Source organism: Thunnus thynnus, chromosome 23, assembly GCF_963924715.1.
Source record: "Thunnus thynnus chromosome 23, fThuThy2.1, whole genome shotgun sequence".
NCBI classification, from domain to species: Eukaryota; Metazoa; Chordata; class Actinopteri; order Scombriformes; family Scombridae; genus Thunnus; species Thunnus thynnus.
The window spans coordinates 20849417-20868665 of NC_089539.1; the positions used below are offsets into that span (position 1 = coordinate 20849417).

At 37.7% G+C, this 19249-nt stretch overlaps 1 protein-coding gene and 1 long non-coding RNA gene across 8 annotated transcripts in view; one reads left to right on the forward strand and one right to left on the reverse strand.

Moving 5' to 3' along the window:
* LOC137175591 (uncharacterized) overlaps window positions 1–19249 on the forward strand; it is a 63761-nt gene that overhangs the window by 33371 nt on the left and 11141 nt on the right. The window lies entirely within an intron of this gene.
* The window catches only part of sfmbt2 (Scm like with four mbt domains 2), a 56197-nt gene continuing 51162 nt past the window's right edge, over window positions 14215–19249 (reverse strand). For both annotated transcript variants that reach the window (XM_067581347.1, XM_067581348.1), the window contains 3 exons: window positions 17809–18084; window positions 16808–16930; window positions 14215–16151 (listed from right to left, as the gene is read on the reverse strand). In XM_067581347.1, coding sequence (XP_067437448.1) covers window positions 16011–16151; window positions 16808–16930; window positions 17809–18084 — 540 coding nt within the window. In that variant the 3' untranslated portion in view covers window positions 14215–16010. The remainder of the gene's footprint in view (window positions 16152–16807; window positions 16931–17808; window positions 18085–19249) is intronic.

Here is a 19249-nt window from a genome sequence, read left to right on the forward strand (position 1 = left end):
CTTGAGAGAATTTCTCCTTTAAAGGTTTAGTAAAGTAGTGCAGTGGTGAGCTGACAGATCGAGCCTTATCTTCATCACATCTGATTGTTCTCTCTCTCTCTCTCTCTCTCTTTCACTGCCGAGCCTTTAAACACTGCGTGTGTGTGTGTGTGTGTGCGTTACCATGACCTAGATTTCAAGTCTGCAGTGCAATGCAAGAGATGGTTTGTGTGTATGAGTGTGTGAAACAGACAGAGAGAGCTCAGTCTATGGTTAACCATACACCTCGCCTTCCCCCACATCCACACATACCTAAACTCTCACACTCTCACACACACACACTCACAGTTAAATTACCTTCATCCAGCTGTCTCCTGTCATGCAATGGGGTTTTGGGTGCAAATTGTGTTTTATCTGGTTGTGTCCTGAGTTGATACAAATTTGATTTATTTGTGTGAACGTGTCGTAACCCAGTGTGGGTGTAAGGACAGTGTGATGTCAACCACTGGTTTGCATTAGAGCTGTTTTGAAGCAAGGAGCAGCTTGAGGTTGAAGTGTAAGTACCTTGAAGTGCAACGCCACCGACGGCTGCTAGCTGCTCCGTGTGACTCCCGTTCAACAATCCTCAACTTCTCTCTTGAAATACCGAGTCAATCATTTGTTTCAACGAGTCAATACGGTCTCAATCGCTAAATTAGCTTCGCTCCGAGCGTGAAAGGCAATACCCAGCACTCCTTATTTAAAAGGTCTTGGCTCCAAGCGGTAAAAGATGGCGTCGACTATCTGCTGTAACTCTGCAAACCGGCTTCAATGCAAACCAACAATATTGCAACAACAGTCCGGCTCATTGTGAGTCGTTGGGGAGAGCTACATAAGTCTACATAAGTCTAGATAAGTCTTCAAATCTTATTAACAGAACAATAATTTCCAAAATGTCCACCAGCACACTTATTAGAGGGTCTGAATTTAGAGATTGAGACCGTAATGACTTGTTGAAACAAATTATTGACTCTGTTTCCGGAGAGAAGTTGAAGCATTTTGAACGGGAGTCAGTCGGAGCATCTAGAGGCCGTCTGTGGCACTTTAAGCTACTTCTGCATCGGTTTCAGCCTCAAGTCATGATAGTTGCTGCTTGGTTGCACCCTCTTTTTAAACATCTATAAACCTTTTTTTTTTATTCTGTGTTGTCAGTCATGGTTGACCTCAACTTTATTTTCCTGATTGAATAAATGATTTGATGTAAAAAATGATTGATAACTAACTACCATAATGTGGGTTTCTATTGTATTCTATGGATCCTTTAACCCATTTTAATGAGATTTTGATTGTGTAATTGTCGCAGGTCTTGTGTGATTTGACTCTTGATACTCGGGGCTGTTTAGATTGTAATAAGTTGTAACAGGTTTTAGCAGGTATAACAGGTTTTTATCATCTCCGAGTACTGTGGAAGTAACCTCCCTCCGCCTCAGGTTTTAACCAGGAGCAGTGATGCATGATTAGAAATTAATGGAGTGTGAATTATTGTGACATTATATTCTATAAAGATTGGGGCTGCAAGTTACAATTATTGTCATTATCAATTAATCTGTCAACTATTTTTCTTAATGAGTTGTTTGGTCTATAAAATGTCGAAATGTCTGTTTCCTAGAGCCTAAGGTGACGTCCTCAAATGTTTTCTTTTGTCTCAACCAACAGTCCACATCCCAAAGATATTCAGTTTACTGTCATAGAAGACTAAAGAAACTTATTATATTCTATAAAGGTCGGGGCTGCAACTGACAATTATTGTCATTATCAATTTATAGTCAGTAATTTATAGACAAACAATCGTAGCCTATTGGTTAAAATGTTTTTCCTGTCTCTCTTTGCACTTCCAACTGTCAAATAAAGTCAAAAAATGCCACGAAAATAGTCTTTAAATTGTCAAAACATAGTGAATCTTGACATTGTTTTTTATATCTGACCAACAATGAATAACCTAACAGACATTCAGTTCACAACAATATATAAAAAAAAACAGAGAAAAGCAGCAAATCCTCATATTTTAGAAGCTGGAAACAGCAAATGTTTAGCATTTTTGTTTTATGAATAACTTAACAACCATTAATAAAATATCAAACATATATCAAAATCAGAAAATCCAAATGTGCCTCAAAGGGCTTCTTATCTGTAAAACATCCTCGACCCTTAAACTGTTTTTAAAATAAATTCCTAGTCAGTTTAACACATGCTTTGGTTAGTCCGACCACTGAGTTATGTGATAATGTAGTATGAAGCATAGAAGTATTGTTGCTATGGTTACCCGCAGTTGAATACCATACCATCCAATCTGATTTAGAGCGGAGGGGTTAAACTGTTGAGCAGTGAGTGTGTTGTCCTGGGTGGTTTTAGTAGCGAGTATCTTCTGCAGCTTTAATAGATTTGAACAGGTTTTTTTTAAACACATATCAGTGGATTTAATGGTGAGCTCACGTAGATAAAAGAGGTCAGTTTTCACCATTGTGGCAAGAGTTCACATTTACATTTTAATATTGATTAATGTGCACTAAAAGAAATACAAATGTGCTGGTAGGTTTCTGATGTAAATATTATAGCAGTATGTCATCCGGTTTGACTTGTATGTGTGGATTATTTGTAGCACTGGAGGAAAAGTCTGGGGATTATGTGTACAAATTTTCATGGCAATACATTCGGTTTTGACCAAAGTTATGGGCCGACAGACGGAGACTGACTTCATTCAGATTCAATAAAACAGTTTATTAGATTTGCATATAAAAATGTGTTATAAACTTTTTTTTTTTTTTTTTTTTTTAGGGTTCACATTTTTGAGTTTTATCACCTCATCTCATGCAAATTCTCTGGTTAGAATGGCAGACATTTTTACACCCACATGTGCCTGAAAATGTTCCTATGTGTTATTTAAAAGCATTGAATGCAGTCTAATGGAATAAGTATTTCTTTCCGTGACCAAATCAGATTTTTTTTTTTTTTTTTTTTTTTATATAAATAAAAAGGGCATCATCATCTTCCACGTCGTTTTGTATCTACAAACTGATGCATCCATCTAAACATTTTCTGTATCGCTCTCCTTTCCAACCACCAGACCTCAAGTTGTTTTTTTTCCCTCCCCCTCACTCGTCCTCCGTTGCACTCCTCCTCCTCTCCTTCTTCAACCTCTGCCTCCTACTTTTTTCCTCTCAGACTCACCCGCAGCAGAGCCCTTGAAGCTCTTCACTGAGCCGCTCCAGGTTAATGACCTGATGGCAGCTCGTCTTAACAAGAAAGTTTAGTTTATTTGATATTTTTAAAGCAGAAGTCCACTCCCGGATTCTTGAGATATCGTGAGTTTGTGGTGAAAAACGGCAGGTTTAAAGGCATAAAATAACAAGTAAGTGTTAATTTTGCCAGTGGAATCAATGGTACTTTTTTTTTTTTTTTTTGTATAACCACTCCGCAGCACATGAGACGATGTGATTTCCTACATTACCCAGTGACTCTTGACAGCCCACAGAGAGGCGGCACAAGCTTGTTCCATTCAGCTGTGGCTTCGGTATGTAGGAGGAGGGAGAGATAGATTTTTCCAGTCAAGAAAAAAAAAACAACAAAAAAAAAACATACCACACACCCAAAATAAATCAATAAACAAATAAAAGTTCAACATGTCCTCTGACAGCATTGCATTCTGGGAGAGATTGGTGTCTGATTTTAGTAGTTGGTGATTAGATTGAGGTCTTATTTTAGAGGAATTGTATATATCCGTGAAAACTACATCACATCTTTAGACAATGATAGACAAACCTGAACTAAAGGTGCTTTTTGATGGTGACGTGCGGCTCGGTAACACGAGGCGAGTCTACTGGGAATCATGATGTGCCTTTTTTGTAAATCCTCGTTTGGACGGATGACGACTTTTTCTGTTTGGATGATCAATATGTGGAACTCGTCACCCACTGAACTCAAACATTTTAAAGTCAAACTGAAACAGTTTAGAGAAAGTTCAGTCATGTGGTAAGTGAGTGATCGGGTGCTTGTCGTTTTATGTTATGTGCTGTTTTTAAGGCCCATCTAGGGCCGGGCATCACAATCTATACATACAATATATACCCATACAAATAAACAATAAATAGATAAATAGATCCATCCACTGAGGAGGAACATCATGGTTGAAAGCTCTGGAGAAAAGCTTGGAAGTGTTGTTTTCTTTGTATTTCTTGGTCATTTCATTATGTGATAGACTAATGTTTACTCCTGGTGTTTAGTCTATATAACAAACCTGTTTTTATTATTTCCACCCTCATGATGAAGGCTCTGAGAGGTTGAAACCAGTTGATACTTTAAACCGTTAAGCCTGACTAAATAAAGGCTTGTAATTTACTTTTCCTCCTCGCTCTGCACAAGAGTACCTGAATAATATTTATATTTGTTTTTACCAGCATGACCAGTTTAGTTGCAGCATGACCCGCTCCAGTCTCTGGTGAACCAGGATATTACACTGGCCTGAGTTCATAGTGCAACTATGTAGGCAAGTACAACAAAGAAGGTGATGCTTTTTTTTTTTTCTTCAAGCATCACACAGTTCAGGCTTGTTTATCATCTAATATGAACAATCTAATGAAAATACTGGAATATTAGAAATATTTGGACATGATATCACGCTTTCTGATTGGCTGGTTTCCAATAGAAAGAATAAAAATCATCAGTTTGAGGTGAAAAAGTAAAGTTAAAAGGTGTAAAATAATCATTTTTAAAGAATGTAAAAGGGAATTTGACTATTGGAATAAATTATGCTTTTAAATAATCACTCTACAGTAATGAAATGCTAAAGCTGCCTGATTGTGTCCCACAAAAATATGAAATGGTTTAATGGTTGACAAGTATACTTTAAAGGCATAAATTCATCATATTTAAAGAAAGTTTTAGTCAAACACTGTAAACGTGAGAGAAGGAAAGAGTGCGTCTTTGCTTAGTAAACAAAAAGTGTCGGTGGACAAAAGTGCTCTTTGATGTCAAGAATTTTTCCATCTTTCTGTATATTGAAGAGGGATCACTCCTCTGATGCTCTTCCTGAGGTTTCTTCCATTTTTCTTACCCATTAAAGGAGCTTTTTTTTTTTTTTGGGCAAGTTTTTCCTCATTCGAATCGAGGGTCCAAGGACAGAAGATGATGTATGTAGTAGAGATTGTAAAGCTCCCTGAGGCGACTTTGTGACTCGTGATATTGGCCTGTACAAATAAATTTGACTTGACTTGACTGCAAACAAGGAACTCTGTGGATTTATACTCTACTGAAAACATGAATTTTATCAATAAATGATGCTTTTTTTTGTAGAACCACTCCAACACTTGAATATTAGAAACATGTAGACATGATGTCAAGCTGTCTGATTGTCTGTTGGCTCCCACAGGAATTAAAAAAAAAAAAAAAAAAAAAAAAGCTTCAAAATCAAAGATAGATTCTCAATATCTGCTGAAGTGTGCACGAGTGATGGATCGCTACTTTAACAAAGACAAAGAAGAGCTTTGATCAGCCGGAGTCAGACAACACGACTGACAAGATATCTGATCTTCTGTCAATATTGGTGAACCGTTACATCTGTCGCCAACCTTTAACTGAAACTATTTGAAACCACAGCAGCTGAATATGAAACATGAACTCCCTGTCTGCTCTCATTCAGGGCTTCCCTCTGAATAAAACGTCTGTTTACTCCTCTGCTGTCATGACTTAGTTTGTATTCCCATACAACAGGGGAGGAAAATCATGCAAAGCGGACGTTTGATATGAGGTTGCCAGGCAACAGTATAAGGTAGCAGCTTTTCAGAGTGACTCAATACAAAGTGTCAGAGTTGGGGAAGCGCTCTAGTGTGTGTGTGTGTATGAGAGAGAGAGAGAGAAAGCTATTAAATTAATTCAGCTGCACCCGTACAGAGAGCTGGTGAGGCACGACGCCTCTCGCTGCTGAATACACTCTGAATGTGAATCACCGCCTTTATGAATTTCCTTCTACTTACGCAGAAAACAGCGACAAATGAATCAGCACATCAGGTCATGTGCTGCATGCGTGACTGCATTACCTCTAATTATGTTGCTACATGAAACAGTCATCATCACCACACATATGAGGGTAATTGTGTTTATTTTGCCACCAAGGAAATGTTCTGCCAATAAAACGCCTTCCTAATGGTTCTGTCATCTCACGTGTTGTGCGGACTCTTTATGTTGCTGCTGACAGTGTTTTCTGTTTCAGTTTCTTTTTGATAAAGTAAAGTCTGATTCCCCACCATTATGTCCTTTTTTTTAATACTTTCCCCCTGTGATCACTCCTAAAATTTTAGCTTAGATGTCAGTAAGATGTACCTGTAGATATAATCTGCTTTATGTTCATTTATTAGGCCTAGTGGTCTACAACGAGATTTAATAAAATATGTATTTCTGCTCCACAAAATTCTGATTATTTTGGACTTTTCTTGCAAAAATGCTGAATGGTTTTACCTCATCAGACCTTTGAAATTATTCAAATTAGGCTGTTTATGAAGGGAATGATAACTCCATCGTTACAACTATTACAGCCGCTGTACACACAGTGACTCAATTATTGAATCAATAATTAACTCAATGTCTATTTGTTAGATTTTTTCCAGAGCTTTCAATCTACAGGCCACTGCAGATGCTTCTTTTGCTGATGCAGACAATGAATGACAATGAAAGCTCTGGTAAGTAAGTAGACAATCAATCAATCAATCAAACTTTATTTATTCAGCACCTCTCAAACAAATCAAATGCAGTTCAAAATGCTTCACAAGCAATTGTCAAAACAGTGGGATGCTAAAAATATATTTAGAGACTAAAGTGCACCAAAATAATTAAAAAGCAAAAGAGTTAATTGAATAGCACAACAATAAAAGATGGGTAGTTAAAGGGCCAGTGTCTAAGATTTAGCGTCATCTAGCGGTGAGGTTGCAGATTACAAACAAACTCGCGAAATACGCGAAAGGCCCTCTCCAAAGCCAGCGTTTGGTTTGCCTGTTCAGGGCAACCATAGAAACATGGTGATGCAACATGGCAGCCTCTGTGGAAAAGGACCTGCTCGCTCTGTAGATATGAAGGACTCATTCTAAGGTAACGAAAACACAATGATTCTTATTTTTAGGTGATTAAACACTGATTAAAACATACTAGTGAATGTTATATTCCATTGCTACCAAGTCCTTTCCGCTGGATGCCACTAAATTCTACACACTGGACCTTTAAGATGATAAAAGATAAATGATAATACAAGCAATAAAAACAACAATCAAAAAAATAAAATTATGAAATACTACACAAATAAATGGATTATAGTAAAACAGTAACATGTTACTAAATTGAATAGAATAAAATGGATAATAATGATGATAATATATAAGAGGTTATAAAATTATAAGTCACTACATAAAAGCCAGACTAAACAGATGGGTTTTTAGTTTACATTCAGATCCTCTGAAGGTTGTTCCAGTGGCTTGGAGCGTTACGGCTGAAAGCAGCGTCAGTGAAGGTTTTTGTTCTGCTTTGTGGAACAGCTAAAAGAGAAGAACCAGAGGATCTTAGGGGCCTTCCTGATTCATGAACCAAACGCATTTCTGAGAAGTAGTCTCATGCAAGACAATGTAGTGCCTCATAAAAGAATTTTAAAATCAAAACGAAAACTAACGGGTTACTGGTGGAAAGACTTTGAAATAGGCGTAATGTGTGCTGGTCTTAGTCAGCACTCATGCAGCACAATTCTTTATCAATTGTAGCTGATTACAGTCGTCCAGCCTGCTAGTTATAAAAGTGTGCATCAGTCTCTTTGTGTTGCTCAGAGAGAGAAAAGGCCGCATTTCTGAGATGTTCTTCAAACTATAAAATACTGTTTTTGAGACACTGGCCTTGAAACCAAAATCTGAGGCAAAATTTGCTCCTAGATTTCTTGCTTCTTTGCTTTGGTTGAGTCCCAATGTGTTTAGTTTGGGGGTCAGTTTCTCTCTCTGAGCCTTTGAACCAATGATTTATTTTAGTTGAGATGTAAACATTTCTGTGTCATCCAGTTAAAAGGTGAGTCAGTCAGCCCAGTGTCATCAGGAGACACGGCCACATAGAGCTGAGTGTCATCAGCAAAGCTGTGGAGAGAGACCCCGGACACGGCCCAGGTGTACAGATTAAAAAGTAACAGTCCTAAAATTGATACCTGTAGTTCTGTCAGGGCATTTCACCTCTTCAGCTTGACTTCAGTGAGGAAAAAAAAACTATTTCTCAAAACAGTATGGTCACACTTTCTTTAATGCTCAGAGTGTGACTCACTCATACTTAAAACAGACATACATGCTGCTGCAGAGGAGTGAGCCTCGAAGAGTGGAGTGAATACTCATTTATCTCTTTCATACCAACCTCCAGGAGTTGTTGTGACTACTCTACGCGTGGTTTTACGCATACAGACACGGCAGGATATGCTTCAGCATGAACAGGTGTTCTTTGGGTCTCTTTCAGATGCACAAACATGGTTTTTATGACTGTTATTACTGTAGAGATTTATACATATTCATACAATAATTTTCCTCTCAGGTAACCTCTTAGTGTTTGGAGGAGTGGTCACCTATAGAAAAAAAAAGCATTTTCTTACGCAAAGAGAAGAGGTAAACCAGTTAAAACAATTCCAGACAGGCCAACACGCTCACTTAATCTGTCTAAATCTGGTGGTCCACAGTATCAAAGGCAGAACCACAACTGAAGACTTGTTGCTGTCGAGATTTGTTCTGATGTCATTCACTACCTTTAGCAGGTTTATGTCTCTGTGTGGTGATGTGTCCTAAAACCTGATTGAAACATTTCTAATCTAGTGTTTGATATTAAAAAGGGTACTTAGCTGATTTAAAACTAGTTTCTCCAAACTTTCTGCTTAAAAATTGGAGAAGTGAGACCCAAAATTGCTGGGTGTTAAAATATCCAGGTTCCCTTTCTTTTTAAAATCAATGGGGAAGACACCAGGCTGTAGGGAGTGATTTACTGTGGCAAAGATGTCTTCAAATACAGAGTTAAAGATAGTTTTAAAAAGGGAAATAGGAATTGGGTCAAGGGAACATGTGGAGGGCTTCTGTTACTATTTTCCTGAGAGTTTCAACATCAACCAGTTAAAACGTTCCAACTTGACATCAAGTTCTTGACTATGAGTCAAAATTATTTAGTCCAATGTTTTAGGTAGGTCTTATTTTATTGTTAGTACACTGATCTCATGGAACAATCTATAGTGTCACCTGAAAGTTAAAAAATAAACTCCTCTGTAACTTCATCACCATTAATCAGGTATCACCTCACACCTGCCCGTAACGGCTGTAATCGATCCTGCTTTGCTTTTTATTATTCAGATCTGTTTGTGTCTGGTCGTGTTACATTATGATGATGTGATGAGGGTCGTTTCTTTGTTTTAAAGGATAAGTCTGGCGATATTCCATATTTTTCTTATTGTCGACAAATCCCATTAAAAGCCAGTTATGTCTTGTTCTTTTGTGCTTTAGAGCTCCACTGTTCAAAAAATATAAAGAACACATCAATGAGCCACATGTTTCCTTCATTATAATTAACACACACACACTAGTTTATTTTGAGTCAACCCCACACACACCATTCTGCTGCTTTAAATACTCACTGGAGCACCAAATGTGTACTGATCCACCTCTGAAAATAGTCCCCAACAAAAGCACTATTTTCACCTGTTTGGGTAACGTTTGATAAAAACTACAGTGCCCAGCTGTTTTATCTATATATATAGTAAAGATTTGCATATTCACTAGGAACCAGAGCTACAGACAGCATAGGACTTACAAATTGTTGGTTTTTTCATGGGATTTGTGGACAATAAGGCGTATGTAGAATATCGTAGACCTACTTTAAGTCAACATGGTTGGATGCCACTGGTCTAATGTGTATACCATGTGTTGTAGCTGCAATATCCCTTGTTCAGTTTTGGCTTTGTTTGCAAGCATTCCTCTTTCTCTCTCTTCCCCCATGTGTCCTATCTTTCTATACCACCATTCTGCAAATAATTGTTCTAAAGAGAATCAATATTTCTGTATCTATAAAGCCTTACATCGACGTCTTATACAGTATGTCATCTTGTATCTTAGTATCTCCTGAACTCTGGCCCCTCACTCTAATGAACAGCTGATGCTTTTAGGGGAGGGTATGGAGCCTTACATTGATCAGAAACTGTACAGTGCTGAAAGCTGGAAACAATTACAATAAAGTTCTTGGACATCAGACAGGTATGTAGGATCAAGAATGTTTCACTGTAAGAAAAGCAAAGACTTGATAACAAGATGAGAAATCTGACTGGAAGTTTGCTTTTGGTACTTGTGGTAATGCTTTATTTTGCAGGTCTGTTAATTTTATACTAATTTGCTGGAAAATTTACCAGTTAATTTTTTAGGACATTTTCCCAAAAATTGGGGGTGGTGCAATTTGGTACAGATGATAACCACTCATTATATTTGGGCTCATACATGGTTATTAATTTTCAAAACATCTTAATAACTTTAACTGACAGAAAAAAAACATTTCGATGTGTAGTTTTGTGTCAATCTATGCATTAGCATATGTGGTTCTTTCTTTAGAATGGCTCCGTTTCCTGTATACTATGACATTTCACAACTCTTCTAAAGAAATGTCCTAAATTTACATAGCAACTATTTAAAGGAAATTACTGAGAAAATGAGTAGAGAACTAAGGGACCTGTAAAAATAAAGTGTTACCATACTTGTTTGTTGTTTTGGCTCCAGTGCTGTTTGATTGTGTAGATTTGATCTGATGAAAGTCTGCAGACTGAAACGTTGTTAATAAAGTGAGTAAAAGTGATCGACAGCGCAGGATTCTTTGGTTTCTTCATTAAAAACTGCCACTTGGGGTCACAATCACATTAATTAGTCATTGATTACGTGGTTCCTGATTCATTTTATTTTAGTTTTTATTTGATGTTTATTTATAGGGAAGTATATAGCATGAACTAATGCCACATACCACATTTACACCAAGATGTTGTATGGCTTCTTATGATAAGACATTTGATAGGTAAGTGGTTTGTCTTCTTTGGTTTTGTAGAAAAAAACCAAAGAACACTGGTGTCAAAGAATTTTAAATAATACCAAGACCTATCGATGCTTCAGGAATCTCAAACTAATTTAGGGAATTATGCGTGATTATTGCCTCAATGTCTACTTACAGTATCAGCTTTTTCCAGAGCTTTCAATCCACAGGCCACTATAGAAACTTCTGCTGATGCAGACAGTGACTGACAATGAAAGATCCAGAAAAGGCTAGTAACTAGACTGTGAGTCATTGCTCCAATGTTTTAAGTGGGATTATAATATGATGTAATAATCAGTAGTGTCAAGTTATCAGGTATCAGCTCACACCTGCCTGTAACCGCTGTAACCGATCCTGCTTTCCTTTTTATTATTCAGCTCTGTTTGTGTCTGGTCATGTTACATCAAGCTGTTTATTTAACAGGGTGTTGCTGTTAAAGAGTATTTCTACTCAGCCAACCAACCCTGTATCAATAAAGGTTAAAGAAACTCGATTTGTAAACAGCTTTTGAATGAAGGACTGTAGTTTTATTCCCTGTCTGTAGAGAAAGCTTTCAGAGCTCTTGCATTGACGCCCACTGTCTGAAAAGGATATTTTAATTCATGGAAGAAAGATAAAATTACAGCTTTTGTTTGCACACTTAGTGGTATTTTTCCTTTTCTTTGTTTTGAGACAGCCTGGCTTATTTCACGTGTAATTGCGCTGTTTGGTTTTTTTGTGGAATACATTTGTGTCTGTCAACGCTGTCTGTTTGTCACTGCAGAAAAAAGTCATTTTATAAACCATCATAATTTACAATATTTGGCATCCTGTAATTATTCTGTTTTTGTTCACATCGTGAAAAAGAATTGTATTTTATCGTGACTTTTCAGAGCTCAGAAACTTCACCTACATACTGTACCACTTTTTAACAAATAATGATTGTTAATTACAATATGAACACTGGAGTTTTACAGTATATGTTTTTTTCTTATGTAATTAAAAATAGCTTTTAATCAAATGCATTTTACTCGATCCTTTCTTGAAGTAAAAGGTAATCGCATAACTCAGTTGCCTCTTCTGAACAGTGCAAGTTAAGTGAATCAAGTGTGTGAAATTGTTTCAACAGAAGAGCAGAGAGGAGTGTGGTTCCTCTTTAAGTGTGACTTTCTGCATTACTGTGTGTTTGTTCTGTTAACCACAGTCACGTCTGACTTCCTATATCTCACCATGCATGAGCGAGCATCTGTTAACCCTTAATCGTCCCTGAAACAACTGTGGCTTCACATATGAGGAGCTGATGAAGATACTTTCTCACCAGAAGGGTTGTTAGCTTGAAGTAGTTGTAGTAATATCTCAAATAATTATGTTTGTAAGTCCTTTATGAATGGGTTAATGCTAACCCAGATTTGTGTTCATGTGAAATTAATGAGTAGCTTAAATATGTATGATTATGTCAGTAACACACTATATTTATAATAGATAAAACCATCATTTAGTGTCTCTGTGAACAGAAAAATAACCAAAAACATTGGTAAGCAATTAAAAAACATTATTTTGTGGCAACTTTAGGGGATGCAAAACAGGTAAAACTAACAATTTATTAAGAAAGGGTGTGTAATACCTGAGTTAGTTCTTTGTTTCTGTTGATTTCAATGAGTTATTGGTCATTAATGATAAACGAGGATATATCTCCAGCGTGGTAAACCAGGTATCTACCCCCAAAAACCCTGAATTCACTGTGTGTTGATAAGTCTGAGATGGTCTGATTAGCTGCACATTTATAAACACGGTATCAACTACAGCAGGCTCTGCATTACAAGCTCATTTTGTGGCCCTGTGTGTCAAACAGAGCTATAAGAAGCTCACATAGTGCCTTGTCCCAAATAAAATTGGGAGAGCCAGGTAGTATTCCAACATAGGAGTACTGGTTAGTTTCTGGGCATATGATAAAGTGACCATGTGCTGTGTGCTCCATCCTTGATGCATATGCAATACACAGCAGGTTGGACTTCGGATTTTTTTTAACAGGACAACCTAATTGATCAATCTTGCAATGAACAAACGAGCAGAAGTTTGTCAATTGCACAACAGCAGGTTGTGTTTTACAACTTTTATATAAGAAAATCTATTGTTGAATTGATTTTAACCTTGGAAAAAGGAGTTTGACAAAAAAAAAAGTTCTTAATTCAAGGAGCACTCACTAGCATTTTGATAGTAGCTGTTGTATTTCCCCACAACATGTGAGTTGTGGTCAGTCAGTCACTTTCCTTCTTCTTGTTGTTTTATGGCTGCTGTGTAGTGACTCATAACTGCCTGTCGAGTGTTTCACTTATGTCGCTGCTTTTACGATGGAACTTTTGTTCTCACACACCTCGCTGCTCGTCACAGATGTGCCGTCACATCTGGAAACGGCACATTGATACTCTGTTTTTATTGCTAGGAAATATAAGTTTTGTTTTTTATGAGAAATGAAGAACTTTTTTTTACATTTAGAATTTATATAGATTCATTTTAAATGTGAAGACTGTGAAAAGCTTCTGATAAAGCTACTAAGTCTACCTTGACTCAAGGATTTTTTGTCAAAAAATACTGTATAATGTATTGAGCCACTTTTGATTTTGTGTTATAAAATGTTATAAAATATAACTTAACTCACAGCTAATAAAGAGGCACTCCACATAGACTCATTAATTATTAAATCATCATAAATTACTCATTCAAACTGTTATCAGAAATATAAAACAGGATTGTCTTCTGGACTTTTGCTTAAGTGAGATTATCTATATTTATCTGTTGTTCAAAACTAATGAAGTGAAGCCCGCAAGCTAGTTCAGGCAGTCACATACTCCTCACTTCCTGCTACTGCTGCAGTTCATTAATAGCATTACAAAAGCCTAGCATCCACCTTTAAGGCTCTGAGTCTAAGTTCCCACAGAGGGAAGTTATTATCATCCCTCCCTGCTGTGCTGAGCTTGGTGTTTCTAAACCTTTACTCCAATCATCAACGCTGTACATATTCTACACTCATATAATCTATTTCCACAACAGTTGGCTGACTGGTTTTCAGTTTTGCAAGTACAATACATCACGCTGATACAAACAGCTGGCAGTTGTAGTAGTAGCAACAAGAAAAACTGTGGAAGAAAATTCAAAACAAACTGATAAAAATCAATAGAAATTTATTTTCTTACTTATCAAAAATATTTGCAACACATTTGCATAGATGGACACAGAATAGCTTACATGATTGTTTTCATGTGATTGTAACAATGAGAAGAGAGTAAAACTGGGTTTAAATTATTTCAGAAGGTGTTATTTTGTCCCCTACAGACACAAACTGAAGTGTAAGTCTAAACTAATGCGGTTTCTGGTTTCTGGTTGTGAAATAACTTTCAGGGTTTGTTTCAGTGGAACAGGAGTTTATGTAGTTATTATGATATATTTGATTCTTTTTTTCTACACCCAAATAGATAACTCCTCATAAATAAGGATAACAATAAATATTCCAAATATATTACTTCTTGGGTTATTAAATATGTTTTTTCATTAGGCTTTTTCGAAACCAATTATGTTACACAAAAGGGGGTAAACTCTTAAAGGGGACCTATAACGCTCATTTCCAGCTCTATATTTTTATTCTGGGACTCGACTAGAGTAGTTTTGCATGACTTACATTTCAAAAAAACTCCTTATTTATCTTTTACTGGCCCTTTATGCAGCCCCTCAGTTCAGCCTCTGTCTCTAACAGGCTGTGTTAGCTCCTGTCTCTTTAAGGCCTCCCTCCTGACGAGCCTTCTCTGTTCTGATTGGCTAGCTTTCAGGAAGCCTGCCGAGGGTCAGCCGTATCAGAGTCGTGTTAAGTTACTGCTGATGAAAACCCAGTTGACATTTCCTTTGTCACTGAAGAATTTACAGGAAATGAAATGTGTTCATCGAATTATTAGAGCTTCATTAGCAGCGCTGAAGACAGTTCAACACAACAAGATATGAAGAAATTTGGTTAGAAATAATGAATAATTAGAAATGATGCAGGGAGGAATAGTGCAAGCGAAAACAGCCACAGTGATGATGTTGTTTGATGAAGAGCTGCAGATGACCAGCACACCTCCAGCAGGTAAACATCTTTTTTTCACTTTGCTGTGCTGTGTAATGGAGTCATGGCTCAGCGTGGCTACTCCCAAAACAATGGAAAAATGCCATAATGTTAGCGGAGCGGAGCAGTGAACTGGCGCGCTGTGCGTGGAGCAGACGATCATATAAAGAAATCCATCACGAGCCGCCATCGACTCGGCTGAAAGTAGAAAAAAACGTTGGAAGCCGAGTGTTCAGAGCAGTCTAAAGCCGGTGCTTTTTGCTCAGGGATAACTTCTACTTACATTTACCTCATTATTTGACACTCTGCTCACATTTAATATGAACATCCGACATTGTAACATTATATATATGATGAAAATAAGGAAAAGCATAGTAGGTCCCCTTTAAAGCGTTTTTCTAGTCAATAATTTTTAAATTAAATGCTATAGTGCTCCTCTATCAAATAAAATGAATTTGAAAAGTAAGAAACAAACAAAATTGTCTTTAGAAACAAGTCCTCAGCTTCTCAAAATAACGTCTTCACAGATCAGTAAAGCCACATGGATCGACTCCGATGTGTTTTGTTCTGCCGGAGCCAGCAGCGGGGACGTTTTTGTATCCAAGATATGAATCCTTCAACTCCTTGTAGGGAAACATCCTCCATTATTTACTCCGCTGTCACTTAGTTTGTGCTTTTCCAGTGCAACAGCTCCAAGAAAATATCCCTTCTTCTTGCAGTTTGGAAATCCCCACAACTCCACAAAAGTAGTCCAAAGTTTCCATCAGGAGGAAGTTAATCCAACATTTCCCAGTCGTGCATGACCACAACATTTCTCTCGACTCACTGGACGTTCAGTGGGTGATTCGCTGTCGCTGCTCCTCAGTCAGTTAGCGTACTGTCTGTAAAAGGCAACCTTGACTCGCTCTATCTGGTGGCACAATTTGATGGCAGGGCCGAGCTTCAGGTCCATACACTCCTGCACTGTGGGCAGAGTCAGCAACAGCAGCGCCTGACCGTCAATGTCCTGCACAGGAAGACATACAAAAAAAAAATTAAAGCTTTTTACTGATATACTTTTAGATTTAATTCAATTCAGTTTTATTTATATATAGCGCCAAATCACAACAAAAGTCATCTCAGGACACTTTTCTTCTTTACTCTTTAATTTACAGAGACCCAACAATTCCCCCATGAGCAAGCTCTTGGCGACAGCTGCGAGGAAAATAGAAAGAAAAAGACGAAACTGGCCAACAACTCATTTTCATTCACAAACCTCTAGCATGTTACTTTCAGTATTTATCATTCTGACCGCTGTGAAAGACTCATTAAGTTGGTTTTAAACGATTTTCACCAAAAACTCTCCAGTAATTGTTGTTGCAAAGACATTTTAGAAATACTCCTGGTCATATAAAGTGGAGAATTATGGGCGAGTAAAATGTTTAATCAACATGTTGCAACAGCCGCTGAATAAATATCTCTAACACCTGCATGACATCTGAGCTGTACTACAAGACAAATATTAGCTCAGTGTTGTAACGAGTTAAACGATTGAAGAGAGTAAAATAAATAAAAAGGTGCAGAGAAACTGCCAGTTCACCACTTTCTTACTTAAAAAGATGAAAAATAAACATGGAAATAAGTTGCTCCTTTTTGGGGGGGTGCAACTTTATGTTTGTTTACCTGCTCCTGGAAGATGTTGGCCAGGGACGCACAGTCAGTAGAGTTGATAAACTGGACGACTTCATCTACGCTCCACTCTAGAGGGTTTCTGTCCAGAACCAGTTGACCCTCCTCCTCCTCCACCTGACAAACCACACAAAAGACCCAGTAAGTTAATGAATAATAACTCAGTAGCAGTTGATAATCAGATAATCCTTCTTCATACATCACTTTGCTGATTCATGCTGATACAGGAGCTGCAGTACATTCATCCTCTGTCAAGTTAACCTGGTGTTCCTGTTGATGCTCGTAGTGTATTAATCTATTCACAGGTCAGTTGTACATTACCAGACTCACTCGCATGTGTGCAAAGTCAAAGACCAAAGTTATTGTAGCGTCTATGAAATGTGCTTCTCTCTGTCTCGAGGAGACACTAACACACTTAAATATTGTATGTCCCATTAGGGTTTGTGTCTATGTTGTGTTTTTCTCTGGTGGAAAAACACAGGGTGCTTGGAGCGCATGTGTTTTGTTTCTATGACAACAACATCTTGACAACATACTACTTCTCTAACCGCTGTTGTATGATAGATTAGCATCGATAGTAGCATTTTTTTAAGGCTACTATCTATTTGTTTGATATTGTTTTTCCACCATCAGCAACAACCGCAGGACGCCCCATCTAATATAATGATGATTGGTTGCCTGAAAAGGAGCGACTCGCCAATTATCTAATCAAATTATCAATATATTCATCAACAGAACATGTTTGTTAACTGGCTACTGTGAGGACTGAACCTCCTCTGTTTTATTTTAACATCATTAATATTATTATTTCTATTACATGGTCATTAATTTTATTTCTCGTGTTAATTAGTCTCAATTTTTTTTACTTTTTACATTTGTTCTGTCTTATTATCAGCCTGTCAATCATCTGTGAAGCACTTTGAATTGCACTAACTTGTGCAAAAAGTGCTATACAAATAAAGTTTGATTAATTGATGACAGTCCACCCGTCTAACCTGCATGTCTTGTCCTTTGGGCGGCTGGTACTTGTTGTTGTTCTGGTTGTAAGCCGACAGCGAGCGAGTCGACCTCCTGCGGCCCTCGGGAGCCTCCTGGCTGCTCGTGGCGTTGCCGGCGCTGGCGGCCCTGCGGAGCGTAGCGGCGCGGCGAGGGCGGCTGCTGGTCACCTCCACCGAGGAGGCGTCGGTGTGGTCCTCGCGCGGCTCTGAGCTGGTGCCTTCACTGCCCGACTGCAGCGCCATCTCTTCATCCTCCTCTCCCTCGTCACTGTCCTGAAGGAGGAGGAGAAGCTGAGAGTCAGAGAGGTGACGTGCGCTCACTTGTTTGTTACTTTAAATCTCGCCATAAGTGGATTTATCATTATTAAAACTCTTCCTGGTGTATAAAGTTGTTCATTTCTTCACAAGATTCAAGCTGCAAAGTATCATCATCCATGCAAACAAGATAAATATAAATACATTCACCTCAAGCGGGACATGAAACATTTTAATCAACTGTTTCTTTTTTTTTTAATGAAACGTTTGAGTGACTGAAATAGTCCAGATGACGGTCAAACCGGACCGCATTACAGGTCTGTCGGCATCATTTTCTCCCCACAGGAGGAGACATATGAGCTGACCACATGTAGAGGAGGAAGAAGATGCTAGAAAGTGACGTTAGCCGCGATTCTTCAGGGTTTCTAGTTTCCAGAGAGAGCAAAAGATCTGGAGGCGGCAGCAGTTAGATTAGTTTGCTAACGAGGGTTGGATTTCACTAGCCAGGTCCATATTTGGCTCCGGTTCCAAGTTGGTTCATATCCAGATTCGTTAAGATCTGAGTCTAAAGGATCTCCTGAGGAATCTTTTATCTCTGCTCTCTTTTTTTTATTAGTAAAGAGAAATGTGCAAAATATTTTAACTCACTATAATTTATTTGTCCCTTGAAAGAGAGTTTGAAGCAAGCGAGCATGCAAAAAGAAAATGCATATAAACAATTCATTCACACATAAAAAGATGTGGAAAAATACAAGTATGACAATGTATGAAAGCATTATAATAAATATATATATATATAACATTTGGTTAATCATTAAACTAGATGGCAAATATACCCAGCAGAACTTCTTTTAGTTCTTTGAATGTCAACATTTGAGTTTTAGCTCTTAAATATTAAGTTATTTTTAAACTTTTATTAAAAACTGTTGAAAGCTAAACCTACACAGGTTCAATTTGGTTTCAATAACTTGATCTGATACTAGATTTAGATTCAATAAAGTGCTATCACACTCACACATCACCCACTTCCTTTGATCTGTCAGGTAACGTCTGTTTTGTTCACCTCCGCCGGCTATTTTTAAAAACCCCAAAACGTTCATTCATCACAGACTTGTTAAGCTCTAAATTCTTTCTTCTTACAAAATCACTCATAAAACCGAGTCGGGGGGGCCTTCGATTGGTT